The sequence below is a fragment of the Lichenostomus cassidix genome, chromosome 4 (genome assembly GCF_008360975.1).
Source record: "Lichenostomus cassidix isolate B80296 chromosome 4, HeHo_3.0, whole genome shotgun sequence".
In the NCBI taxonomy this organism is placed as follows: domain Eukaryota; kingdom Metazoa; phylum Chordata; class Aves; order Passeriformes; family Meliphagidae; genus Lichenostomus; species Lichenostomus cassidix.
In genome coordinates this window covers 48,361,224-48,387,549 of record NC_139484.1, presented here as the reverse complement: position 1 = coordinate 48,387,549, position 26,326 = coordinate 48,361,224, and the positions used below count along the sequence as shown (strand labels likewise).

General features: G+C 38.0%; 2 protein-coding genes across 11 annotated transcripts in view; one reads left to right on the top strand and one right to left on the bottom strand.

Moving 5' to 3' along the window:
• Positions 1-22: 22 nt before the first annotated feature.
• NSUN7 (NOP2/Sun RNA methyltransferase family member 7) lies at positions 23-26,226 on the top strand. The gene is made up of 12 exons (XM_085059088.1): positions 23-324; positions 4,224-4,583; positions 5,150-5,208; positions 6,547-6,677; positions 7,832-7,984; positions 9,217-9,400; positions 10,979-11,186; positions 11,781-11,924; positions 12,462-12,563; positions 13,108-13,225; positions 16,459-16,576; positions 18,651-26,226. Exons 2-12 carry the CDS (start codon positions 4,271-4,273, stop codon positions 19,734-19,736), a joined length of 2,616 nt encoding a protein of 871 aa, XP_084915214.1. The 5' UTR covers positions 23-324; positions 4,224-4,270; the 3' UTR covers positions 19,737-26,226.
• Positions 21,344-26,326, bottom strand: part of APBB2 (amyloid beta precursor protein binding family B member 2) — a 171,170-nt gene continuing 166,187 nt past the window's right edge. For all 10 annotated transcript variants that reach the window (XM_085059094.1, XM_085059097.1, XM_085059095.1 and 7 more), the window contains one exon: positions 21,344-26,326. In XM_085059094.1, the coding sequence (XP_084915220.1) occupies positions 26,159-26,326 (168 nt within the window). In that variant the 3' untranslated portion in view covers positions 21,344-26,158.

Below are 26,326 nucleotides of genomic sequence, written 5' to 3'. Positions count from 1 at the left end.
GGCCGGGCCCGGGGGATGGAGCCCGGGGGAGGGAGCCCGGGGGACGGAGCCCGGCTGCCAGGCCCCGCTCGGCCCGGTGCCCCGCGGCCTGCGCCCGCGCCCGGCTGGGCTGGCGGGGCTGAGCGGGCGAGCCCCCGAGCACGGCGGGTGGCGGCGCCGCAGGTGCGTGTGGGCCGCGGCGGGGCTGGGCGGTGCGGCCGGCGGGCCGGGCCGGGGCCCCGCTTCCCTGCCCGGCATGGGGCCGGCCCTGCCCGGCACGGGCCCGGCGGTGGTGCCCGCAGCCCCGCCCGCAGTGCCCCGAGGGAGCCGCAGCAGCCCGGCCAGGTACGAGCCCCGCGGCCCTGGCCAGGCCAAGGGCAGGGGCGGGTTTCTGTTTCAGGGCCTTTCGGTGCACTGTTACAAGGAACGAACGCTTTGCCTGTTTATGCAAAGAAGCAGCTTTTTCTTTTTGTTTGTTTCCTTTTCTCTCTTTTCCTCCTGTATGCCTGTCCTGTGAGTGGACTTCAGCTGTTTCTCATAAATAAAGCGGAGTAGGGGAATGGTTTCGTGGCTGACATATTTTCCTGACTCTGACCAGTCTTTGCTGCCCTCCGGCTTGGCTGGCTGGAGCTGGGGACAGCAAAGACTGTCCTGACCAGGACAGTCACTGACAAGACAGTTGCACAGTTGCATTGATGCGAGGAAGCAGATGCTGTCATGTGTACCTACAGAGTCAGTGAGACTAAAACTACCATGTATTTACGGCTGTCAAGGATTTAATGTTTGTTGGTGTGTGAGGAGCCACGATGATGCTCACATACCCACTTCTCATGGACTCAATGTGAATTGGTACTGGGTGGTAAAGGCTGTAAGGCTGCCTGCTGTACCTGATACAACACAAGTGCTGTGGGGGTGATCGTTTATCTCTTTTCCTGATTTGTAGAGGCTACTGGGAAAGGTGATAACTGAAGAAATGGGGAAAATACATGTATTGCCATGTAGACAAAGGAAGTAGTGACTTCTAGGGGAGTGTGTGTAAATCACTTGCTATGCTGTGCAGTGAATAAATGTCTTAATTCTGTCTGCTTGAATTTGTTAAGTCAAAGCTGGAGACATCCTTCAAGCTGAGTGTTTATGATACAGTAGTAAAGTTCCACGTTAAATGAAGTTATGTGTAAAGTAGAAACACACTGTTTATATCTTATTCATGCGGATCTATATTGTGTGCTATAAATACTGTATTTGTCTAGTGCTGTTCATAATTGCAGAACCATACAGTCTATGGACAATTTCACTTAAAACTAGGAACATTTAAGTAAATAATTTTTTTCTTCAGTGCCATTGGCAAGCATACTGGCTAAAAGGGTATAGTATTGGGAAGCAATGATTAAAGCTTTCCTGCAGACTTAAACCTTCCAGTCTTAAGACAGTTGTTTTTGGTGGGCATCCTGTGAAGGTACATGACGTATACCTGATGTGTTACTTTTCTCCAAATAGTTTAGGGAGTGAGAAAAAGGTTAACTGAAATGTCTTGTTCAAGAGCTTCCCCAGAGCATGAGAATAAAGTCTTTGTTCTCTCTCACCCAAGTTCTCTTCAGGTGCCCTTCCAGTGGATTTCTTGCGGGTTTAGTCTTAGATGTGTTGAACACTTCAAATACAGAACCTACCACAACAGCTGAGAGCTCCCCTCAGTCTTTGAAAAAACAAAGGTGGGAAAAAATGTAAATGTCTTCAAGCCTCCTACACTGCCTGGCTGTAAAGCGGTGTAGTCCAATCTGAACTTTGAAGGCCATTCTGTTTGAGGAGAATGATGAGAAGGTCCCCTTCCTTGGGACCTTGAGTGTTTTTTTCTTGTTCATCAACTGAGTAATCTGCTTGAGATCCACAAACCAAGGGAGGATCTTTTATCTCTTGTCTGGGAAGCTCTTCTTCCCAGCTGAGCTTTGTATTAATCCAGCAAATTAGTCCTTTGCTTGGCACAGTGTTCAGACTGTGATTTACAGTGTTGCAAATGTGCAATGTGCCTGTGCAGGGCAGAACACTGGTGTCTCATCTTTATTAGGATGATGTCTTTTGGGAAGGTATATTCATCAAATCCTCCTAATAGCAGTGTGTCTTGTGGCTCAGCAAAAATGGCTTTGGCAAAGAAATCACAAAGAGTAACTGGGAGCTCTACCAATCTTCAAAGTCCTTACACCACAGACATAGTTCACTTGCTGCATGTTCTAAAATGGAATATTTCCATTCATCTGGAGAAGAGGTTTGAGTTTCAGGTCCTTGGGATGGTATTCAGGTTTCTGTGAAATCATATATACTTTTGCTGGTCAAGTTAGTGTAAAAGGTCATGAAAGCATTTACAGTTTTTCTCCTTTCTAGGCACAAGAGTTTCAGTTTGGTTTAGGTGATCATGTACTTTATTCTACTGAAGAATAGTGCTTTCTTTTGATAGCACTGCTTATTCTGTTTCAATATGCTTGTTCTGTTTCAATAACATAAAATAAATTTATGTTTGCTCCATGGATCCATCACTGCTGCACCTGTCAGTAGGGATGTTGAAGCTTAACTCCCACCAGAAGAAACTGTTTGTCTGAGGCCTGAGGCGTCTGTAAAGGAACAGTAGAACAGTAAAAGTTGCTTCTACAGGATGAGCAGTTCTCAGTTTTGTAGAGCAAATCCTGGGGAAGGAGAAAGAGATGTGGCCTCCTCCAGATGAGTTGCCAGAATTCAGGAAGCAACACTGGTCCATTGTCTGGAGCATGCTGGGCTGGTCAGACACTGACTTGTGCTGGTCTTGGAGAGGGGAGAGATGGGCTGAGTGTCACCCATGTTTGGGGAAGGGAGTTTGAATGGGGGAATGCTGGCTCAGCATGGGGCAATTGGCTGTCTGCTGGAGAAGCAGTAGCTTGTGTTCCCCCCTGCCCCTCCGACCCTGTGTGCTGCCATCCTCCACTGCCACTATGGATTTTTGTGATGGGGGGGCAGGAAAGGAGAGAGGAAAAGGGGATGCCGAGCAAGTGTGTCTGAACTGGGGAGAAGAGGTATGTATTTTATCCTTAGGTATGTTGGGGAGTGCAGGGAAAAAGCTTGAGAATTGTTGTACTGAACTAAATTACGTCACAAAAAAGAAGATCCTTTCCATTTGATCAGAGTAAAACCTTCTTTTTCTGAGTTTTAGACTGGCAACCCAACCCCTTCCCCACCCCAATCTGCTGTTTTGTGCTGTTAATCCTCAAATATCCAGAGATCTTTGTCAGCAGTGGATCCATACCTAGTTTTTTGTGTTAGGGCTGCTAAATTCCTCATCATTCTCTTGTGTTATTCTTCCCCAGGCAGGAAGACTAGTTTGATTTTTTTTTTAAATCTTTATTCTATGTTTAAATTTGTTCTGGCTTAACCCACTTCTGAGCATTAAATCTGACTTCTTTATCTCCAGGCATTATCATAAATGCATGTTATAACAACCAGAGCAAGTAGGGTAAATCCAATACTTTAGGTACGTTTTATGAGGAACTTTAGCCTGTTTTTGCATTCAACTAACACTGGGGGTTTTTAATTTCCTTGAAGCCTTATTCCACCTCTGGGGAAGGTATTTTTTATTTTACTGTTTATATAAGATGTGGAGAAAATTTAAGAAATGCACAAGGGCTTATGGAGAGTTGCAGAACACCTTGAGAGACTCTCAGAATGGATTTCCTGCATTTAAAATTGTGCTGTTTAGGTAATACATAAAATATATGAACACTTAGGTGATCTCTGTTCTCCACTTTTAGGAGCAGTTTAGTGGACAAACATTTGGAATTCACTGCAACTCTTTTCAAGATGGTTCTTCTTTGGAAGACATGATGCCTGCTTTGAAATTTTGGTGTCTTTTTTATTAAATGAGAATTCCTAGAGATAGTTACTATTCTGTCTGCAATAATGTTTCTTATTAGACACAGAGAATCAGATCTCTGTGTATAGTCTGTAAAGGACCAGTGATTGTAAAGTGCTGGCCTCTTTGAAACAAGAAACCAATCTCTGCAGGTGCATAGGTGAAAACAAATAAAAGTAAGAAAACCCTTATAAATACTTCTCTATTATGTGTAAGATGATAGGTATATAGAAGTATAGCTGATACACATATATACGTATTTGCAAGAGCCTGAGAAAGAAAATAAATTCTATTGAAAACGCTAAAAGGAAGGGAAAAGTGTATTCTAGTGAAAGAAAATTTCATGACTCAATACAAACTTTGTTTTTTGCAGAGGCTGCAGGATTGTGACTTGCACTTACACAGTCAGCAGCTGGAAAAATGCCAGATTGTGGAAGTAATTTAGTGTCTTCACATAAAAATGTTATAAATGGTACTTCAGACTCGAGTGAAACGAAAATTTCAGATGAAAAGGGATCTGTTAAAAAAAGAACAGTGACTCAGATTGAGAAGAATGGCTATCCTGACTCCATATACCTAAATGCAGCTAAGATTTTTCAAGGCATTCATATTGAAAAGAGTAAGGAAAGAATGCGGGTGCAGTATGGCAACATCTCAGAATCTCCCATGATGGCTTTTAAAGATGAGCATTCCAGGCGTCTGTCTTATGAACTGGCTTTCAGTGGTCTAAAATGTAAGTACAAAACTTTCCCAAGAGTTGCCAACAGCAATGATGCAGCAGAGAAAACGTGGAAAACCAAAATGTTCAGTGGCTGCCTGACAGCAGAGATCAGGGGAAATTTTTGTTAAACAGCAAGTTATTACAGAATCACAGATTCACAGAATATTCTGAATTGGAAGGCATCTACAAGGATCATCAAGTCCAAGTCTTAACTGAATGGCCCATAAGGGGATTGAACCCACAACCTTGGTGTTATTGGCACCCTGCTCTGATCGACTGAGCTCATCTCAGTGGTTCTTTTTGGATCCTAATTATGGATGAATATTTACATTTACTAGACTACTCACATTGCTCAAATATTTAAATATAGCTAAATGTTACTAGCATTTGTGAAATCAAACATTTAAACCCCATACTTTTTCATGTGAAGGAATTATATAGTGTTGCTATTGTTGGGGATTGAATTTGCCCTCAGTTTTCATGATGCTTTAAATTACAACTTAGTGACTTACAAGATTTACTTCCACAAGATCTTGTAGATCGTGGCATAACTTGTCAACTTATTCTGGTTTTTTCAGATCAAGATCTTCTTGAAGAAATACTGTTAGATAGTGGTACTTACCCATGCTATGCAATAGTAAGTGAACATTTTTGTGAGGAATTTTTCTTTTCTGTGTTGATGTAATTAGTATCTTTTCTGAGGATTCTACAACATTCTCCAAAACAACATTTGTTGAACTACATGACAGCCTTAGACTGAAATATTGCTGACCTTTTTACATAGTTGTCTAAAGCATCTGTCTCCAAAGTATCTTGTGAGATTTTGTTGAACCTTGCTGCTGGGAATCAAAATCTTCAAAGAAAGAAGCTGGGAGAGTGAGCCATAAACTTAACTTCAGCGTAGTACTTGCTCAGTGAAATTGTCCATTTCCAGGTGCTTTCCTTCCCAGCTGTGTTTCCTTGTGAGCAGGGAAAAATGTTTCCCATCCTGTCCCTGGGAGTTGAAAAACATGAAGTGAACTCCATCAGACAAAAAATTGCATTGACCCCATGTTTCATTTCCTGGGCAAATGGTACTGTATACAAATATTGTACTGGCAAAAACTGGTCCAGTTTACTCTCTAATCATGCTTTCCTGCTATGACATGAAAAGGAATTCTAGACCTGGCAAAATATTCTGCCGTCCTTTTGTCTTTGATGCCTTTGAAAATTGCAAGATGAACTTGAACTGATACTGTTTGTGGAGGTTGATGTGAGCAGGCAAATGATCTAACACATTTATCTTTGCCTTGATTTTGTAAGGAGGTAAGACTTAGGTGCTAACATTTTGTGTTTTGTGGTATTTCCCTAATAACTTGAGTTTTCTAACTAATTTTGGTCATGTTTGTGAGAGGGTGAAAATTTTAGAAGGCTTAATAACTGTAGGAATTTCATGTAAAGAGGTAGACAGTAGTAACTTAAGTACAGTAATTATTGCCCTTAAGCAGAAGATGCTCCCTGATTTAAACATTTAATACTGAGAAAGGAGATTTTACATATATCCCCAAAGCAGAAGAGTTATAACTGACTGTGTCAGTTGCTACATATGGAAGAATCCCACAAGAGAGGAATTGATAGACAAGAAGTTTTTTTTAGCTTAGCTATTTAACAAACTACTTTATGAAGAGAAAATAATTTCAAAGTTTCAATTCTGTTAACATTAGAAGTTGTTGAGATACAGTATTATGTCTGTGTGCATGGAGAATATTTTAAATTTTGATAATTTAAATAACATATAAGTTGTGTATTTGAGTTTTTAAAAAATCTTCAGTGTTTTATTAACTCTCCACAAGGAATTACTTTCATATTCATACAAGTAAGCATTAAGAGTTTTTAATGCCTTTTACATGAAAGACTGTTGTTTGATATGAATCTTTTTGCAGAAGTAAGGCGTGCTTTGGGTCACTTTTTCTATCCAGTTGCTTTTCTCTTGCAGCCAGATGAGTTAACCAGCTTGCTTGTTGTGATGCTTTATGACTTACAAGACCGAAAGTTTCAAAAACGAAAGATTTTTGGTGAAGAGGAAGTTGTAACAGATGTTCAGGAAATAGAACATTATTTATACAGGTATATGTGCAAAGAGCTATTTTTTTGTTGATACGTATTAGCAAAAATGAAGATTTGCATAAACAGTGTCTTTTAAAAGTAATTATTAAACATCTTTAATCTTAAAATTTTGTGGGCTTTTTTTTTAATGAGAGCCTACTTTAGATGCAAAAAATCATATTTATATAGTTATGAAAAATACAGATAAGAAACCATCCTTATATTGTGGATTATTTTGCTGGTATCTTATTTTGGCATTGTTGAATTTTTTTCATAAAATTCTAGGAAAGAAATGAAATATTCAGTAAATGTTCATAAATACAAGTGTAATAGAATCAAGAGGTCATGGAATGGAATAACATCCATCTATTTAGCATTAGTTCTACTATGGAACTTTGTTAAAGATCTATTATATAAATTAATTAGAACACAAAACCAGGATACAGAAAAGAAACATTTTAATATTTATCACTTCTTCTATCAGTCAGTTGATGAACTCAAAAGGCATTTATTAGACAAAATTTTGTTGCTGCTGGATTTAGAATGGCCCAAAAGTTCATGAATCTCTCAAGTGCAAGGTTTTTCTGGAGGGCAGTAAGTAATATACCTGAAGTTCACCAGCTATTTTTATTTATGAATTATCATGTGTCAAGAATATGCATGAAACTTGTGGGAAGAAAATATTGGGAATATTTTCTCTGACGTTTTCATAATAATAATAAAAGTGACTCCTGGTTGCCATCATAATTGTATTGTTTCTGTACATGTTTAGACGTCAGTTTTCATCAAATGCTCATTTTGCACATATATGTATTCACATTTTCAAACATGCAAATGAATCTCATGGTTGTATTCCACACATTGCAGTTCCAAAACATACTGGGTTTTTTTTTAGCTATCTGAGAAAATGGATATATTTGAGAGTCACCTGTCATAATTCCAGTCCCACCTACATTTAAATAAAATAGTCTTAGCTATTGACTGCTACCTTGCTTCTGCTGTTGTCTGGTGTGGACCATGTTCAATAACTGTATTTTCTGTTGCAGCTTGCAGAATGAGGTGTGCCTTTTGGATTTGGTTTCTGAGCAAGATGATACTGTAACAGAAATGTTGCATGCTAATAGCTGATGAAAAAATGTATAAAACTTATTACATTTGTGACTATGTTTTTATAGTCTTAGGACCAAACTGGCAGCTGCACTAGCACGACTCCGCATCAAACATGATGCTCTTTCAGTTGAATACTTTGTACCAAAAACCTTATGGAAGCAGGAACAAAAGGCTTCTGCTTTACCTGTCTATGTTTGGATAAACACATTTAAAATCAGGTAAGGTCTTTAAATCAATATCATCTGATGTTGATGTTTTTGCATATGAAGTGATATCGTTTGATACATACTTGTTTTAGAATTTCCAGGTTATGTTATTACCAGTAATTTCCAATTCTTGCAGGAAATTCTTAGTCCAGTGCCATTGTGGATTTTTTTTTTGTAGTTTTTATATATTGCAGTAGTGGTATTTATACACTGTAAACAGGTTTTGAAACAGTTCTTACTATTCTGTTGCTTGTGTGGATCTTTCACTGGATAAATGAGGAACTAAAGTTAGAAAAAAATATGGGTGAGTTAACTTGGTGACAAAAAATAAGAGAAAATGTCTTTAAAAGTGGGTGTATTAGTGTAAACCATAATCTTGGCACAGAGTGTTAAGACACAGTACTTAAACCTGGTGTTTATTCTGTAAGGATGGTTTAAACTTGAAATTAAAATACATTTTTTGAAATCTTTATATTCTCTAGGCTACTAAATATGTAGCACTGGTGTTCCTGGTTGTACTAACTGATACATGAACCATACCAGATTATCCTATTATTTGTTTTGTTAGACAGGTAATTAATTTTATAATGTTTTCAAGCATTTTGTTTTACTACTCTTGTCTTGGATCAATGTTCAGTGCTTAGTTTATAGGCTCTTCAAGATAATGTGTCTTACTTTGGTTGTGACTTTGGAACCCTTAAATAAGACTGAAATAAAAGCTGCTGCATTCATCCCATGTTTAATGTACTGTATAAACTTATGGTGCTGTCTGAAATAGCATTTCGACAAACAAGTCTTGCTATATATACCTTTAAATCTTAGTAGTTATGCCTTCATTACATTTACACAAGGATTCTTTCAGTTGTCAGCCATTAAAATTATTGGTGAGTTGGGCTAAATTGACAGCAGTTGAAAGAACTAAAGCATTCCAGCAGTAAATTTACTCCAGTGTCTCCTGAGCACATGGATATTTCTGCTTTGATGCTTTGAATCATCCTCTGGAGACACATAACTCTTTTTTAATTTATTTTATCAGACTTATTAACTTAATTGTTTCAAACGAGAACATACATGCCTAATGCAGAGTAAGTTTCCCTCCTGCATTAGACAGTATGGCATTTTATACCTATGTATGTATGCATATGTGTACACACAAACAGAAGTAAAAAAATCATGTAACCAGTGTGAACTGTGTTGCTTAAGTAACTCCTGTATATTTAATGGTCAGAGTTGTTTGTTAACAGCCTTGAAGATGCTATGAGAGATTTGGAGATGAAGGGGCTCACGAATGTTAAATCTGTGTCAGACTTTGACCATTATACATATGCTGTGGACCAGCATTGCCATGACGTATTGGTTTTTCCTTCCTCTCTTAAAGAAGAACTGCTTAATTTGGATCTTTTTGCAGATTGCAAACTCATACTGCAGGTGAGTAAATGTTCAGCCTTGAGTCAGATGATCTGTAAATTGAAGTAATTGCTTTGCATTAGAAAGAGGTCGTGTATTGTGTGACTATTCTATTAAACGAGTTAGGCAGCAATAAACTGTCATAAGGGTTTGGACATTTTTAATAATTAGAAGGTTACTAACTGATCCACCTGCTAAATTTAGCATGCAAATGTCAATGCTTATAATTGATAGCTACAATTAAGTTAGCAGAATGTTTTAAATTTAATCTTATAGCTGTTGAACTAAATATAAGAGGTGGTCAAAAGAGGCAGTCTCACTTCTGAAAATGTGAGAAAAATTTTGATATAATTCCATATGCTTTCCCCCAATTAGTTGATTGTGGTATACCGTTGTAATATTTCTTCCTCTTCAAATGCATGTTTGTGATGGGATGATCAAACTTCTTTGTATTTTGTGCAGTATGATTCACAGATCTCCATAACCCTCACTGGTCGTTTTCCTGAGTTGCCATCATTAGACTCCCCAGTCAAGTTAGGTGGGAAATTTCTGTTGTAGAGTGGTGGTTTGTAGTAACCATGCAACAACACAACCATGAATTATCTGAACTGTCTGATAATTCTTGAGTGCCTAGCAGAAACATTTCAGCCAGCATTTTCACTAGAAGCTTAGCATTGTCTGAAAACTTTTGCCTCAAAATTTATTGCCCAACTTAAAAAGGGATTCAGTATTCAATATTCCATTTCAGTATGTAGATTTTAATAGGATACTTACAGAAAGGAACTGTGCATGAGAGCCCCATAGGTAATGGGAACAAATTCTGAGTATTACTATTCAAAAGTATTCAAAATGAGTAAATAAAAGCATCAAAACCTCCATCTCTGTGGGTGGGGTAGGGTGGTGCTTGAATGCTGGATGTACACAGAAAATGATGTGAACTTAAAGGCTTAGCACTAACTGCCCCCTCCCCCCCCTTTCCATTTATCGTCAGTTTGTCAGATATGGTGCAAGACCTGGTATCTGTGGTCAGCATCTTCACTCATTGCCTTTTTAAGTAATTTGATAAAGTTTTCTCCAGTGGTACCAGAGGTACAAGAGCATTTTCTCTTGTGCAGCAGTCCCTGTGTTTTCTGCATTCCAATTTGCCTTTCTGTTCAAATTTCAGCAAGATCATGATCTTTGACTTACAAGGGCATCTTTTCTCCTGTAATTATCAAGAGCTATGTCAATAGTTTTGCATTTCTCTGTTAAGCTGCCTCTGAGGATGAATTCTGTCAGAATTGTGGCCTATGTTTGTCTTTTCTGGAACAGGCTGTTGGTAGGAGTTCCTTCTTATGGGGATGATATGTACTTTTTATTCATTTATAGATATTATGATTTTTAATGTATTATTTAGAATTAAGTTATTTGAATTTATTGAGTGACTGCTTGATTGGTTTATTTATTTATTTAATTCTGGATTAGCATGTATCCCTGATTAATTTTTTTCCTCCCTTCTTTCCCATTTTCTGTGAAAACGATGAATTTGAAAAGGAAGGTTGGCATTCACAGAAACCTAAATAGTTGGTCATACTTAATTTTTGTGTCATTGTTTTGCAGGATAAGCCTCGCAGCCTTGCTGTACACTCTGCACGGGCGCTGTTGGGTGAAGGTGGTGACGTTATAGTGGCTCACATAGGTTCCTATCTGACCATTGCCCATTTGTCAGCGCTGACAAATCGCAGGATGTCCAGAATTTTTGTTTGTGGTGTGAAATCTTCAGCAAAAGAAGAACTGAGGAACAGTTTCAGTCGTATGGGATGTGAAAGTAGGTGCTAAAACAGTCAGTATGCAAGAAGTATTGTAATGCATGTGTTTGTAAATATGCACTAATTCTATCTGAATTCAGAGATCACTTCTTTGGAGACTTGGGGATGGCAGTAACAACTTTTTGTTTGTCACAAGGTGAGCTGATAGTTCTTCAGCTACAGTCAAGTTAATTGCGGTCTAACCATATCATAGATTCAAGCTCATGAACTGTCAGGGTGGATTTTTCCATAGAAGTAGCTACTGCGTAGCAGTTGGTGTAGCTGTTAACTGGGAACTTTCGGGTCTGTTTATCTGGTGTTTTGGCTGTTGTTTTCAGTCTGACTTCCAGCTGTTTGAGAGTATTAATCCCAAACACATGCACTTGTGCAGTTTACTTGGAGGACAGAATGCAGCAAGACTGCAGCCCCATTAACTGTCTTTTCAGTGGCACATGCAGGTCTAGCTAGCCCTTCCATCCCTTTGAAATCCATCGGCCATACTTTGGAGGATCCAGGTATGACAGGCTCTAGCTCTGTTGAATTCTGTGTAACACCACAGTCTCTTCAGGCAGGCTTGCTTGCAATCTGTAACTTGAGTTTTTCCTGTTTTGCAGACATTCAGCTGTTACCTGAAGACTTTTCTGAGCTTGAACCAACAGACCCAAGACTTCAAAAGGCAAAAGTTATTTTGCTGCTACCACAATGCTCTGGACTGGGTGCTGGCAATCCAATGGAGTTTATGTTAAGTGAACATAGAGGTAACTTTTGATACAGTATCTAGCTCATGCTTTCTGGTAGAAATAGGTTCAAGTATTGTGGTCTAGCCAGTGTAGGAGCTTGAGTAAATTGTATAATTTTGTTAAAAAACCCTTCCTTATTTAATTAGTATAAAACATATATTAACATGCATAATTCTGTGACAGCTTTAAGTTGATAGTATGTAAGTTTGAGGGTTATCCTGGAGAGCAGAGTGTGCATTTTTTGAGTAAAATATAGGCAGAAAATTTGCTTCAAGATACCAACATGTATATAATTTTCCATTCAATTACATTCCTTTGTTGTCCGTTTGTATGAGTCCTTTCACTGTACAATTTTCATTAACTAGAAGCAAGTAAGAGGCACCAGTAATTACAGGTAAAGAAGTAAAGCAAATGAATCAGCACTCCTTGGTACTCTAATTTGTAAAACCTGCCTTCCCACTGCACCAGTAACAACCAGGTCTGCTTCTCCAAACAACTGAATTTTAAGACAGTAATACAAGTTGCAAGACTAAATTTACTACTCTCTGCTTTCAGATGCAGGATTGCTACAAGACCTTTTCCATGGATTTGTGTCTGAGGATAAACTCAGTATTCTTGCTGAGAGGCATCTTAACGCGTTGATTCATGCACTGAAATGTAAGTGTGCTGGTTTTCCAATATCTGGGAAGACTTTGCACTGTCAATTCCATCGTACTATCACCAATTTTTATATAGTTAAAAATACACTGATTAGTCTATTAATTAACAATAAGCATGTAGTCAAACTGCCTGAAAAATAATTTCCTCCAGTCTGAAGGTGTTTCTGTGTCCTACTTTCTGCCAGACATTAATACAATAGTCTTCAGCATTGTGTAGAGAACTGGCTTATGGCTTAGTCACACTCTGCTTTGGAAATTCTGCAAATGTAGTCTGACTCCATCTGCATGCTGCTACTTTCTTCCCTCTCCTTTGGTAGCTCTGTGAAAAGACTGCAGACAGCTTTGAATTTGTGCTGAAATCTGCAAATATTTGAAAATATTTTAATTATTTAAAAACACTAGAGATTGTGTACTAATGTGTGAAGGAGGATATTTTTACTGGTAAAAGTGACATAATTTTTATGATGCTTTCAATCCTTAGCAAACCACTGTTTGTATGAATAATCTGAAGACTAAAAAATTTGTTCTGTTTTGTTTTGCAGTTAACAAAGTACAAGCTATTGTTTACTCCACTTGTTCAATTTACCCAGAAGAAAATGAGCTAGTAGTGAAAAAAGCACTGAAATTTCAAGTGGAGGGACCTAAAATACAACCATATAGGTAAAAAATGAGTAGTTTTATCTATGGAAACAATAAAGTATGACTTTAAATTATAGCATGATTCTTATCCTAGACTGCATGAAATTAAAATAGCTTTTTCTGCCTGTCATGCCATTCTTTCTGTTTATGAGAGTACTTAGCAGTATTCTGTCGACTTTTTGATCTAATATTTTTGTTCATGTGAAATTAAGATGGGAGGAAACCATCACTGGCTGGAAACAACATTCTTCAGATAGTGCTATTGCTATTATTGTATCAGTGTTCAGAGAATGAAACTCGTTTAAGATCAAATGGAGACTAGAAGTCAGGTAACTTGCTGGCATGCTCTCAGCTTCGGATGTAGAATGATCAGTTTCAAAGGAAAAAGAAATCTTAAATCGTTAGAATAATGTAGAAGAATAAGAATCCTTGCTGTAGGATTGCTCATCACTATATTCAGATGAATGACTTCTGGGAAGGACAGGTTACAGTAAGAGATCATCCTGTGCAGTCATGGCAAACACAAATATTTATGAAAAAAGTACATATACTGTATACTTCAGAAGTAGTTATAACTTGTTAGCTGCCACCCCTGTCAGACAGAGGAATTGTTAGAAGACTGATGGGTACTTTCTTGATTTTCCTTTCAGTCACAGTAGATAAATGCAAGTTGCTGGCACTCACACATAGACATAATAGGCGATTTCAGGATGCATTAAAAGAAGCACAAAAAGTAATACTACATTTTTAGATTTTATATTACCTTAGATTATGTTAATAGCCTGGCTATCAAGGGGAAAGGTACTATGGCTCAAGGTATCGTTCACTGTAATTAAATTTTGCATTATTAAAATGGTAAATGTTATCTGTGGCCAGTCCAAAGAATGTTAAAAAGTTGTATGTTATTTGTAAGACACAATCCAACAAAGTGCATCTTTCTCAAAATTCACTGATTGAAAATAGCAGCCAGCTTGATTTTTTTTACACTAAGTGGGATGAAATCAGGGTATGTCTTGCCAATGATGCTATGCAAGACCAAAAACATTTATGGACTCTTGCTGTAAACTGTGTTTTCCTTTGGAATCTGAAATTTTCTGCAGTCTGTCTTGACCTCTGTGCACCTATTACTCTGTGGGGAGAAGTTGGGGGACCTTGGAACATAATGGTCTCCAAATTAATTGAACAAAAATAGTATATAAATTCATAAAATGTAGAAGAATTTTTATTAAAAAGAAGTTCCTGTAGCTTTAACTATTTTATTAAAAATTCCCCCTTGAGTAAAACACCTCCCCTCCCTGCAAAGCCAAACCAAAATCTGTTCACTATTTTGCAGAAGCATCTTGAATCTTATCAAACTACCAAATCATACTTATGCTTCCAAAAAGTCAACCTCAGATGGTAAGAAAAGGACAATAAAATTACCTTAGGATCTTTTCAGACCTGAGCCTGAAGATTGATTGAGCTTCATAAATGAAAATTTCAGATTGTTTCTCCTTCACTGTCATGCAGTATCTTGTATGCTTCATCATAGTCCTTGCTACAATAAAGCTGCTGGTAACCAGCATGAACAGAGCAGTAATAGAACACCATAAATAAAATACACAGAGTGAAAATGCTGAAGATGAAAGCTCAAGACATTTAAGATGCATGTTCAACTTAGAAAAATTCCTTTTACACTTTCCTTAGAATTAATCATGACTAAAGGGGTGCAGTATAAAATGAAAAGCTGTTGCAGAGTTCCTAGCCCCCATGTTCACAGTAGTGTTTTTGAGAGACAAGTCATAATAAAACATCTTGTATGATCATCACAGGTCTACTGAATATTAATTCCCTTTTTCAAGAAAATTGAGGGCTTTCAGGAAACTCTTACAACAATTGTGCTTATGTACATTTTATCTTTTTGGAATTCAGTACTCTTCAGTACTGAAGTAGTGCTGAACAAAATAAGGCTGTGTTGGAGTTTGGGGTCACACAGCTGGTTTTAGGGCTGTGCAGTTTTAAGGGTGATTTCAAACATGGCTAAGCTGAGCTTACCTTCAGGATATGACAGTTTATAGCAAAGGCTTTACCTAAAGTAAGGGTACACATGGCAAGCAGGTGTGTATAGAGAGGAGTTTAAACCACTCATGCATTTCTCTTTTGCCTATCAAATTTGAATTAATTTCTGCATCATTTTTCAGGATAATTGAAAGGATTCCTGGTAAACATTAATTTGTATACATCAATAAAGGATTATCACTGGGTTGTTTTTTTTTTTGCATTGAATAAGCTGATCTAAAATAAAAAAATCTGTGTCATAAGACATAAGAGTTTTATTTAGAAATACGAGGAGGATTTGAGCTGTGTAGCCTGTTTCATCAAGTTCCAAGGAATACAGCAAGAAATCCAGATCATGGTGAAAACTTGGAAACAAACAGTTTTGCAGACTTCCCACTAAAAATGAACTAGCCAGCCAAATCAGGATATTGCTTTCAACTATTGAATACATTTCTCTGTAACCATCTTTGAACAAAGCTGTTGCAAGAGGGTTAGTGGAGCATTAAGGAGTAGGATTCTAGCTTACAGTCCTCAGTGAAGATGAGGGCATTATAACTGCAAAAGGACATTTTGATTGTGCTTTTCTGTACTGAGACAGCTTAGTACTAGTTTGCTAGCCTTATGAGCCAAGTCCTTGAGACTGCTTTATTACCAGGCATTCCTGGAATACAAGGTAAACAGGAGAAGAGGCCTGTTTTGTGCTCCCCACTGATGCACTGCAAAACTGGAGAAACAGCACTTGATTATTACAAATAGCAAATTTTGCTAACCTAAGATTTTTAGCTTAGATAGATATGTTATTTATTATGAGGATATATTATTGAATCAAATAAGACTCAAGGTCAACACCTCTACAATTTCTGCAAGTTGCTTAGTGTTTTCAGATCATTCCCCAACTTCATGGACAACTTGATAACTCAGTAATTGCACACCAGAGAAAGAACATAGTTTTTCATTGTCTTAATACATATTTATTATCTGGTGATTAATATACTTAAGAGTTGGGGGAAAAAAGGGAATTATTGAAAAAAATGGAAAATCTCCAAGTAATTCTAAAAAGATGAATTCTCATGCCTTTCTTGAATTGCAGTTTTTTAAAATGAAGATGAAGCTATGTGATTGAAAGACATAGTTTGAAAATTACTTTTAATGTCTCTGTATTTATTTCCTTTTATATGCTTAAATATTATTTCTAGTTTTTAATTTCTTTTTTACAGGCTTATTCCTTCTGTTTTTTCTACTCGCTCCAAATCAAAGGCTTCCACTGAAATATTTTTCAAAATGGAGCCATCAGAAATTTCCAGTGGTTGTTTTCTAGCTGTTCTACAGAGAGAGGTAAGCTACAAAAATTACCATTTAAAATCACAGCAGATGAGTACTGCAGTTTTCCACAAAAGAATAAATGAAATGAAACATTAAAAAAAAATTCCTGGCTGCTCTTTAGTTGTCTTAAGACCAAAGGACAGGTGAGTAGTTGAAATGTGCCACTTCTGGAGTTTTATGCTGAGCACAGCTTTACAAAGTGTGCCTGTTCTTCTGGAGCTGTTCATGATCAGAGCAGGCCCTTGATTCAAGTCAGTGCCAGCAACATCTAGAGGAAATATATTGCTGTTATCATGCTTTGTAATGCAATACACAGCTTGATTAGACTCATTATAAATGGTGTCTCATAAATGTATTTGTTATGTGTCACCAAGATTTTCCAGTATCCAAGCAGACGAAATCTTAATCCCTATGGGTGACACTATTATAATTTGAATAAAATAGGTACAAATATGTTTCCTTCCCAAACTAAGACATATGCAAATCTGGCTTGAATGACAGGGGCCTATTGCTGAGTAAATGGAAAAGTCTTCGTATGATTCCTGAGGAAAGGCCTTAAAGTGCTAGTTTGCATGTCTAAGCATCAACATTTTCCTTTCATGTCTGAGAAATGCACGGATTTTTTCCACCAAAAGAGGAAGGCATATGAGAGAGAACTAATTAGAATTTCATTGCAAATTGAAGATAGGAGATCTTACTTGGTTGTTTGTACCATTTTCTGTCATACTACAATTACAGTGCTTGAAAGAAGCTTGTTTCTTGGGGGAAGTTTGAAGGGAAGATTTTTTAAAGGGTAAGAAAATCACATATAACAAGCCTTTCAAGTTACCTATTATTTAACTCTTTCTTCACAATATGAAATATTTTTAACTTGGTCTGAGTTTTAGTTAATCATGCTATGAGTATCTCTCTACCATATTGTCTCTCTCCAGAGAAAGAAGGACCTTTGTTGCAGGTAGTTAATTTGAGTAATTGTTGGGGTCAGATTCTAATACAAAGAAGCAATTGCTCCTATGGCAAATTTTTAGGTGATTCAGGAAATAAACATTTTCCGCAAGGTAGAAGACATGTACTTACAATTTAAACTGAAATTCCTGTTTTTCAGAAACTTTCTTCTTCGCTTAGTTGTAAATAGTTTCTTCCCCTTTCTTTCTCTTTATGTACTTGGATGTTGACCCAGTTCCTCGTTAATCTAGTCTGAGAGTTCCTTACTTATGTATTATGAGCAAGAATTTTCATTACTATGAAAATCATCCATATTTAATGTTACTGATATTCCTGTATTTTAGTAACTATTTCTGATACACACGTGATGGATATGTATGTTCTTACAGCCACATTACAGAGCAAGTCAATGTGGGAGTGTGCTGGTTTTGGCTGTGGTAGAGTTAATTTTCCTCACAGAGGCTGGTGAGGACCTGTGTTTTGGATTTGTGCTGAACACAGGGTTGATAACACAGAGATGTTTTTGTTATTGCTGAGCAGGGCTTACACAGAGCCAAGGCCTTCTCTGCTTCTCATATGGCCATGCTGGTGAGGGGACTGGGGGCACATGGGAGGTTGGGAGGAGACACAGCAAAGACAGGTGACCCCAACTGACCAAAGGGATATTCCAGACCACATGGCATTATGCTTAGTGTATCAAGTGGGAGGAAGGAGGAGGAAGGGGGGACATTTGCAGTTATGACACTTGTCTTCCCAAGCAACCACTGTCTATCTTAATGGAGGAGTTCCCAAGCTTTACTCTTCCATTTCTTTCCCTGATCCTGCTGGTGGGGGAGTGAGTAAGCAGCTGCGTGGGGCTTGGCGACCAGCTGGGTTAAACCACAAGTCAGACACACATTACAGAGCCCAGAATCGAGTTTCCTCTCTTTGGGTTGGTAGAGAAGAAAATCTCTGAAGAGCAAATGCTCCAGTACACATATAGTCAAGTTCTTAATTTTGTGAATAAATAGTTTGGGTTAGCATTTATCACATGTGATTTAAGTCCTTCTGCAAGATTCTGCCATGGTTTTCTCTTGGAGTAAATTCTGAGCAGCTCTGTGTTGTGGCTTAGATTCATTGTTGTTTCCTGTGAAATTTTCAGAAAGCTACTTCTAAAAAAGTGCCTGCAATAGACAGTTTGGCTTATGCTGCAGAAAGTGGAGTAATAGATGGCATTGTTGAAGAACCAAAAGAAGAGGTGAAAAAGGAGAAAGGAAAAGGACGTAAACGTAAGGCTAGTGATAGTAAGCCAAAAGATGCAAAACTCCTTACCCACCAAACTGGAGCTAAAGTTAAGGCTGAAGTTTCTGCGTCTAAAGCAGTCAGCATCATACAAGAAAAGCCTGAGCGCCCAAAAAAACCAGCCAGTAACATACAAGAAAAGCCTGAGCGCCCAAAAAAACCAGCCAGCAACATACAAGAAAAGTCTGAGCGCCCAAAAAAACCAGCCAGTAACATACAAGAAAAGCCTTTGTGCCCGAAAAAACCAGCCAGTAACATACAAGAAAAGCCTGTGTGCCCGAAGAAACCAGCCAGTAACATACAAGAAAAACTTGTGTCCCACACAAAATCAGCCAGTAATATACAAGAAAAGCGTGTGCGCCGGAAAAAAGCAGCCAGTAACAAACCAAAGAAAACGGTGCAGCGAAGAAAAGCAGCCAGTAACAAACCACAGAAGAATGTGCAGCGAAGAAAAGCAGCCAGTAACATACCACAGAAAAATGTGCAGCGAAGAAAAGCAGCCAGTAACGTACCACAGAAGAATGTGCAGAGAACAAACACAGCCAGTAACATACCACAGAAGAATGTGCAGCGAACAAAAGCAGCCAGTAACACCCAACAAAAGAATGTGCCCCACACAAAAGCAGTCAGTAACATATCCAGTAGTAAAGCAGTCAGTAACATATCCAGTAGTAAAGCAGTCAGTAACACATCCGTGCCTAAAGCAGTCAGTAACATACAGCAAAAGAATATGCCCCAAACGGACAGTCATGTTCAGCTGAAGACATCTGTGAAGGCTGACTTGCACACAGCCCCAGCGAAAGTGCCGAAGTGCGCATCTCGTCTGTCAGCTCTGAGCAAGGCGGATGTCAGACGGACACCTGCTCGAAAGGCATGTGCAGAACAGAACAAGGTTGTACTGAAGCCCTGGACATTCACTTTTCCCTCCCTTGAGAACACCACGTGAAAGTTCGTAAGGAAACAAATGCAGGGTACCAACTTCCCGTTGTGTTCATGGCCAGACTGGAGCACAGGGTCCAAGTGGTTGGATATTTCCATCCCCTGGTCAAAAATGGTCAAGCCAGCTTGGCTGTATGAACCTTCAGTCTTTGCCCTCCCTTTATAAAGAAGGTAAAGATTCCTGTATATTTATCAATACTCTTACATTACAGTATAGGTTTATGCAAGGGTAATCTGGCTGTGGGAAAGAAATATTATGGGCTGTTTATATAGAAACATCCACGTTTGATAGTAACTTTTAGTCCAGTAATCACACTTTAAAGTGAATGGAGCTCAGCTGCCATGGGGTGATAGACTGTTGGGGGAAGTGAGGTCAAAAAACTATAGCCTCTTGCTATACACTTTAAAGTGACAAGTTAAATCATACACCCAACCCCCCACCATGATCTCAAACCTGTACAAGTAATCAGTTTCAAACTGATGTTTTAAAAGTGAGACTGAATTTTTTAAAGTGTCTTTTCTTTACAAGTGCTAGATACCATTTTATAAGTTTCCACTTAAGACTCATGCATGGAAAATAAGCCTTGCACAGTAAGCCTGTTAGCTCACTTTTATTTCTAAAACTAGATGTGAACTTTTGGACAGAAAATTGGCCAAGAACATGAAAGCCCACGCATAGGCTTTCTAGTGCATGCTCTCTTGGTTTCTACTCAAGTGTGCATTGAAATATTAACAGTGAAAAATAGATAAAATATTCTCATGCTAAAAACACTGAATTGTCATCATAATGTCACATCTGACTATGTCATGGTTCATAACTGCTTTTCATCAATTCCTTAACTTAAACAGTTCTTAGTTGAAAAGAGATGCTACTTTCAAAGTAACTTATTTTTATGTTACTGCCAGTCAGCTGAATAATGACTGGACAGAGTAGTTGCCTGTCTTTGGAAACAGCCATGGATTTCTAAGCTGCTCCCCCTTGCTAGCAAAGATAAAATAACTGTAAAATATATAAAATTGTCTTGTAGTCTGAGCAGAGGACAAAGGGAGGCACAGAGATACTTTTAACAATAATCTGATTTGTATTTAGAATTTGTAAAAATGAAGTAGAGACAGCACAGCAATATAGACAGGCGAAGGTAGCTGTGGCCCAGAAGAGAAATTTTCGTCTAGGCAACCATTTCAGATACTTGGCAAGAGTGTTGCCAGGAGCATCTATATAGTGTGGAACTTAACTGATTTGACATATGGGTCTGGATTTAGACCCATCCAGAGAAAATGTTACATCATCTCTATTTGTTCTTCACCCACACCCAGTCAGTGTCACTGGATCAGCTGTACCTGTTTCTGAAAGGATGTGAATGATATTACACCAGCAGTGTAGACAGCTAGCTCTTGTTCATCAAGGGATAAATACCCTTGCTCCACTGAATCAGTGAAAATTTCTTTTAGCATTTTAATCTGAGCCAGCTGTCCTACACAAAGACATCCCTCACCTTCTCCATATCCCTGTGAGCAATCCATGCTCCTTACCCATTCCAGTAATATGATGAACTCTACTCTTGTTTCTGAACAAACTTGTAAGGATAGATTTAGACCCACACACATTTCACGTGTAGAACCAGAAAAAAGAGAAATTCTTATTTTATTTCAAAACCATCTAGAAGGAGGAGAGAGTCTACATGTTGGACCGAAGGAATGGACACTACGGAGATTGTTTTTTTCCTCAGTATGGTTGTGAAATGCTCAAAATAAACTTAAGAGATTCTGGAGTCAGAGAACGATTTTTTTTTTTTTAAAGATCAAGATCTGTTTCATTCATTATTAAAGTTAAAATTACTGGTAAAACAACATATATGTGTCTAATAACAGAATTTCTGGGCTACTTATGTAATATGTGCCCTGATGTCCCACAATTGGCCTCATCTTGCTTTCAGGAATTTTCATTTTTTACATGGAGGTTAAACCAGTTAGAATCTTGATGTCTGACCAAGAATATCAGAGAGTGAGTATTTCAACTGCAGGTCAGCAACTTACTTTGTAAGCATGGAACATCACATGGTGGCAGCAACACCTGGGATTGACTTCAGATGGCTTGTAGGTAGATGCCTATAACACTCAATGACTTTTTACAGTAAAACTGTATCTTATGTAACTATTTTTCTGTAATCCAGTTGTCTGTTTGTAATTTTCAACTAGAAACTGTTGATTCAGCTTTATCGATACAAAAGTCGTAGTCCTGCTATTGCCTCTAAACCACCAGTATGTCTTTTCCTTCCCTCAACCACCATTTTGAACAAAATAATTTTGCAGTTTCATGGAGCAGTAACAGTTGAGACAATCACTTTATGCAGCTAAATTTATTCTCAGAACAGATTACATTTAAATGTGGAGAAGTGGTCAACAGCAGGGAAAACTGTCCTTTTCGTTGTCAGTCAGGTACTTTTCTGTAAGATTGGGCTCTGGTAATAAACCATGTTGTGTTTCCTTCTTTCTTACTGCTATTAAATCAAACCTGCATTGGCTGACGGGACAGCACATGTTGTCGCAATGTGTTAATTAATGTGCCCAAGAAAGGAGTAATGCATTCAATGCTGAAATGCTGAGCCCATACTGGCTCTTGAAATGAGAATGTTGTTTTTTTCCATGAATGATGCAGATCACCCATGGAAAAAAGATCCCATAGTAAATGATTTTTTTAGATCCCATGGTAAATAATCCATGAAATGCTTGATAAAATTAGGAAATGTAAACTCTTTGTGACAGAGAACTGGTGTAAGCTATTAGATAGTCCATAATTTTTGTTCCTCTGCAACAAAAGGGTATATTGTTTCTATAGGTACAGGTGACTGCACAGGAAGTATATCACTAAACCTCATTTTACTGTGAATGGATTTTATACCATTCCATGCTATTTTTGTTATTCCCAGTTAAACACCCTGTAGGTGGCCTCCCGTAGCCTTGTATCTCTCACACCTCCTTGCCCACCTTTAAATGAAACAGTAAGTGGCTTAAATAAAACCTACAGCCAGCACTACAGATTTCAAAAGAAAAGCCTTTATCTATTAGTCACTGACTGTGAATATAAATCTCCTTGCTTCTGCAACGGATTGTGTTAATGACATGACTGACTGACACGTGATACTTACCTCTTAACTTAATACTTGCATTGAAAAAAATGAAGAAATTAGCTTTGCTTTACATGATTCTTCTACAGACTTCAATAAAAATGTGACTACAAATAATTACAAAGCTTGCCTTTTTTTAGGCAACCTATAGTATACAGAGTGGAGAATGTTACAAGAGCACATCCAGTAAAGACAATACATCAACATAATAATGCAGGATATTTCAGTAAAAATAGAATAAATAAAATAAAAATATTTTAAGCTGTATTTAACAGGTTAAGTTAGAATATGGCATCAGACATACAAGGCATAGTGAACACGGCTGCCGGCCTACAGAATCACTAGATATAAAAAATGCATAGATAACTGAAGGGTTGCTATAACATCAACTAGAACAGTTGCAGTTGCTCAAACACACACATCCCATACACACTTTTTTGGCCATGGTAAAAAGAGTGTCTGAATATATTGTTAAACAAAAGGTAATAGGCTTTGCAATATTAGGCTCTGATTCTGCAAACACCTAGGTGTATATTAAATTTTTTTGAGAATTAGGAGCTCTACTGAAGCAAAAAGGCCACATATAGCCAGATCGTCAAGCACACGACTTAAATATTTGTGAAATCAACAGCATTTTGTTAACAGACATAAACCTCTTAAAACATACACTGGCGAGTGATGTACAGCTTTTCAAATACCTTTCTGTCTTCTCCTCAGCCCTTCCTGCAGCTGCAGACATTGCTAATGAAAGATAACCACATGTTCATAGCCTTGACAACACGGATGTAGAACCTTTACACTGCTGTTCACTAAGTGTTGGTTTAGTTTAAGAGAGTCTGGATCTCTCTTGGGGAATATCAGCACTGTGCAGATGCAATGACAAAATGTAATTATACCATTTAAAATTAATTCACTGCTGCACAACAGTTGCCAATCCAAATCATGGCATTGTCAGCTGGAACTTTAAAAAGACACTGTCAAAGTATTTAATTTAAAATAAAATAAAATGTGAATCACTAGCACAATGACGAACAAGGAAACTTCTATCCCTTAACTTCACAATCCTACCTAAGGGTACAGTGTCAGCCACCACAGCTTGAGAGCAGTCATCCCTGGAAATGTTCAAAGCCAGGTTGGATGGGCAAGTTCATCTAGTGAAAAGTGCCCCCCTGACAGGGGTTTGGAACTAGGTCTCTTCCAAAGGTCTCTTAAGGTCTCTTCCAAACCAAACAGTTCTGTGATTCTCTGATAGGAAATGAGTTTTGTACTGCTCTAACAGAGGTGACTGGGATCAATATTGGGAACTATAGAAGCTATATGCAAGCTGCCATCCCCATGCTTTGTGATCTGGCTCCATGGTCAGTTAAATCACTGGTACTGCTAAAGCAGGTGGGTTTGTTTGCATCCCCTCCCCTCCAGCTTTCCCTGTGTACTCAGCATAAGCAGTTTCTCCAGCTGTACAGGCAATACAGGTGGTGCAATGGAGGTGGCAAGAGCGTGAACCTTGAGAGGGGAAACAGTTGCTTCAGTGCCTGAGGTGCAGAATTGTGGTCATGAAGAGATCTGAGATCCATAGAAGATCAGCTCTTCAGAGGGTATTGTAGAAAGCTAAATTTAATTACAATAGTTGCATAGCCAGCCTTCACCTGACACTTGCTCATATATCACACAGAGTTTAGTAATGATTTTTCTGCATTTTTCAATGCAGAAATGTCTTGAATCATCATTCTTTCCCTGTTGTGTTCCAAAATTACTTTGCCAGGTGTTGTCATTAATTTCTTCAACCAAGGAAATAAAAAAGAAAATAGTTTGTTTATAACAGTCTCTTGCATAGTAAAATAAAAAAAGAGTTATTGTAACAACAACTTTGCCAGTGCTCCTTTATCATTGGAGTGTGACAAGATTTGCAGACTTGGGAGACAGTTACAGTTTGGAACCTACCTATAAATAGAGGCAAAATACTATTAACACTAGTTAAACATATTTAATGTTCCATTTCCAAAATTTGTACCAATCTGCAGGTGTAGACAAAAGATGGCAAAGGGAGAGAGTGAAGATGCATGACTGCATTTCAAAATTAGCCTGAGATATAATTTTGAGAGCAATGCTGGGCTGATTTGTGAGGGTCTGCAGGTGTGTAAATCAATTAGATGAAGTCTTTGGAGCAAAAGCATTGAAATCCAATTGTACTACCTGAAACACTATCCTGGTAAAAAAAACAACTCTGTTCTTATTTTGTTACAAGAGCATTAAAAGTAAAATAAATCTAATGAAATTTTGTAAATAATAAGAAATGTAATTGTTCTTCTTCTGGCATGCTAAGTATTCAGCAACAAACTCTGAGGGGAAAGGGGAATTATGCAACCAGACGTTGAATGGAACATTTCATCAAACACTTGTATAGAAAAAGTATGGAACAGTTTAGTCTCTATAACAGTTTTAAGACTGTAAAATCACTACTTTTTTCTTATTCCTGATTGGTTTGAGCCCTCTGTGAAAAACAAACAGTATTTTTTATGAATTAATGATAGACTGAGGAAAATAAATTTAACAGCCAGCAGTTGAATTTATATGTTTAAAGCTGAAAAGCTTCAGTGGATCACCCTGCAACTCAGTTACTGAAAACACTTCTGGATTTTTTATCATTGGTTTGGTTTTAAACAATTCTTCTGTAAGACCATAAAGTGTAACCAGAAGATAACATAATGACACTATGATTCAAAAGCATGTCAGGGAGATGTTAAAGTAGTTGCTAGACCAATGCTGACAAACAATTTAAAACTAACGTGTAGTTCTGTAAAAAATAAAACTTGGTATTTAATCTACAGTAATTCAGTGGTAGCTAATACTTGGTACCTATTCCAGTGTTGAAAACAGAGCAAAGTGCTGTAGGAGTTAAGATTGGTTTTTGACAAATCCAGCTCAAGAAGGTGAAACTTTTAACTCAGGCATCATTCACTCCAAGGACTTTAGCAAGAGTTCACTGGGAGGGACGTGGCCATATTCTCATTTTTTGTGTGAGTTTAGGTAATGTTCCTGTATTTACAATCAAATAGACCTTCCATTGCCCATGATGTAACTCACTGACAGCAAAAAAATTATTCATGCTTCTTTTCATATCACACGATGGTGGCAAGAACGAGAGAACATGCTTGTCTAACATTGTTTCAATAGGGGTAAACTCTCTGAAGACAAAGCATCAGCAGTTGAAATGGAAGGTCAGACATCGTCCGTTCATTTTCCTCAGTGTAGCTATTGTTATCTTCAGTCAAATGTTAGGAGAATCTTCTCTCTTCTGCAGCTATGGCATCTCCGTGACCGGACGTTTCTGTTTCAAAGTGTCAATGAGAGACAAGACTCCTCTTTTTACATTAGTTGTAACTCTTCTGGTCACCGAGTCTGCAGGAGGTGGGGGCGGCCGAACTTTCTGTGAAGGAGGTCTGGCTACTAAGCACTTCTGATACCGTAA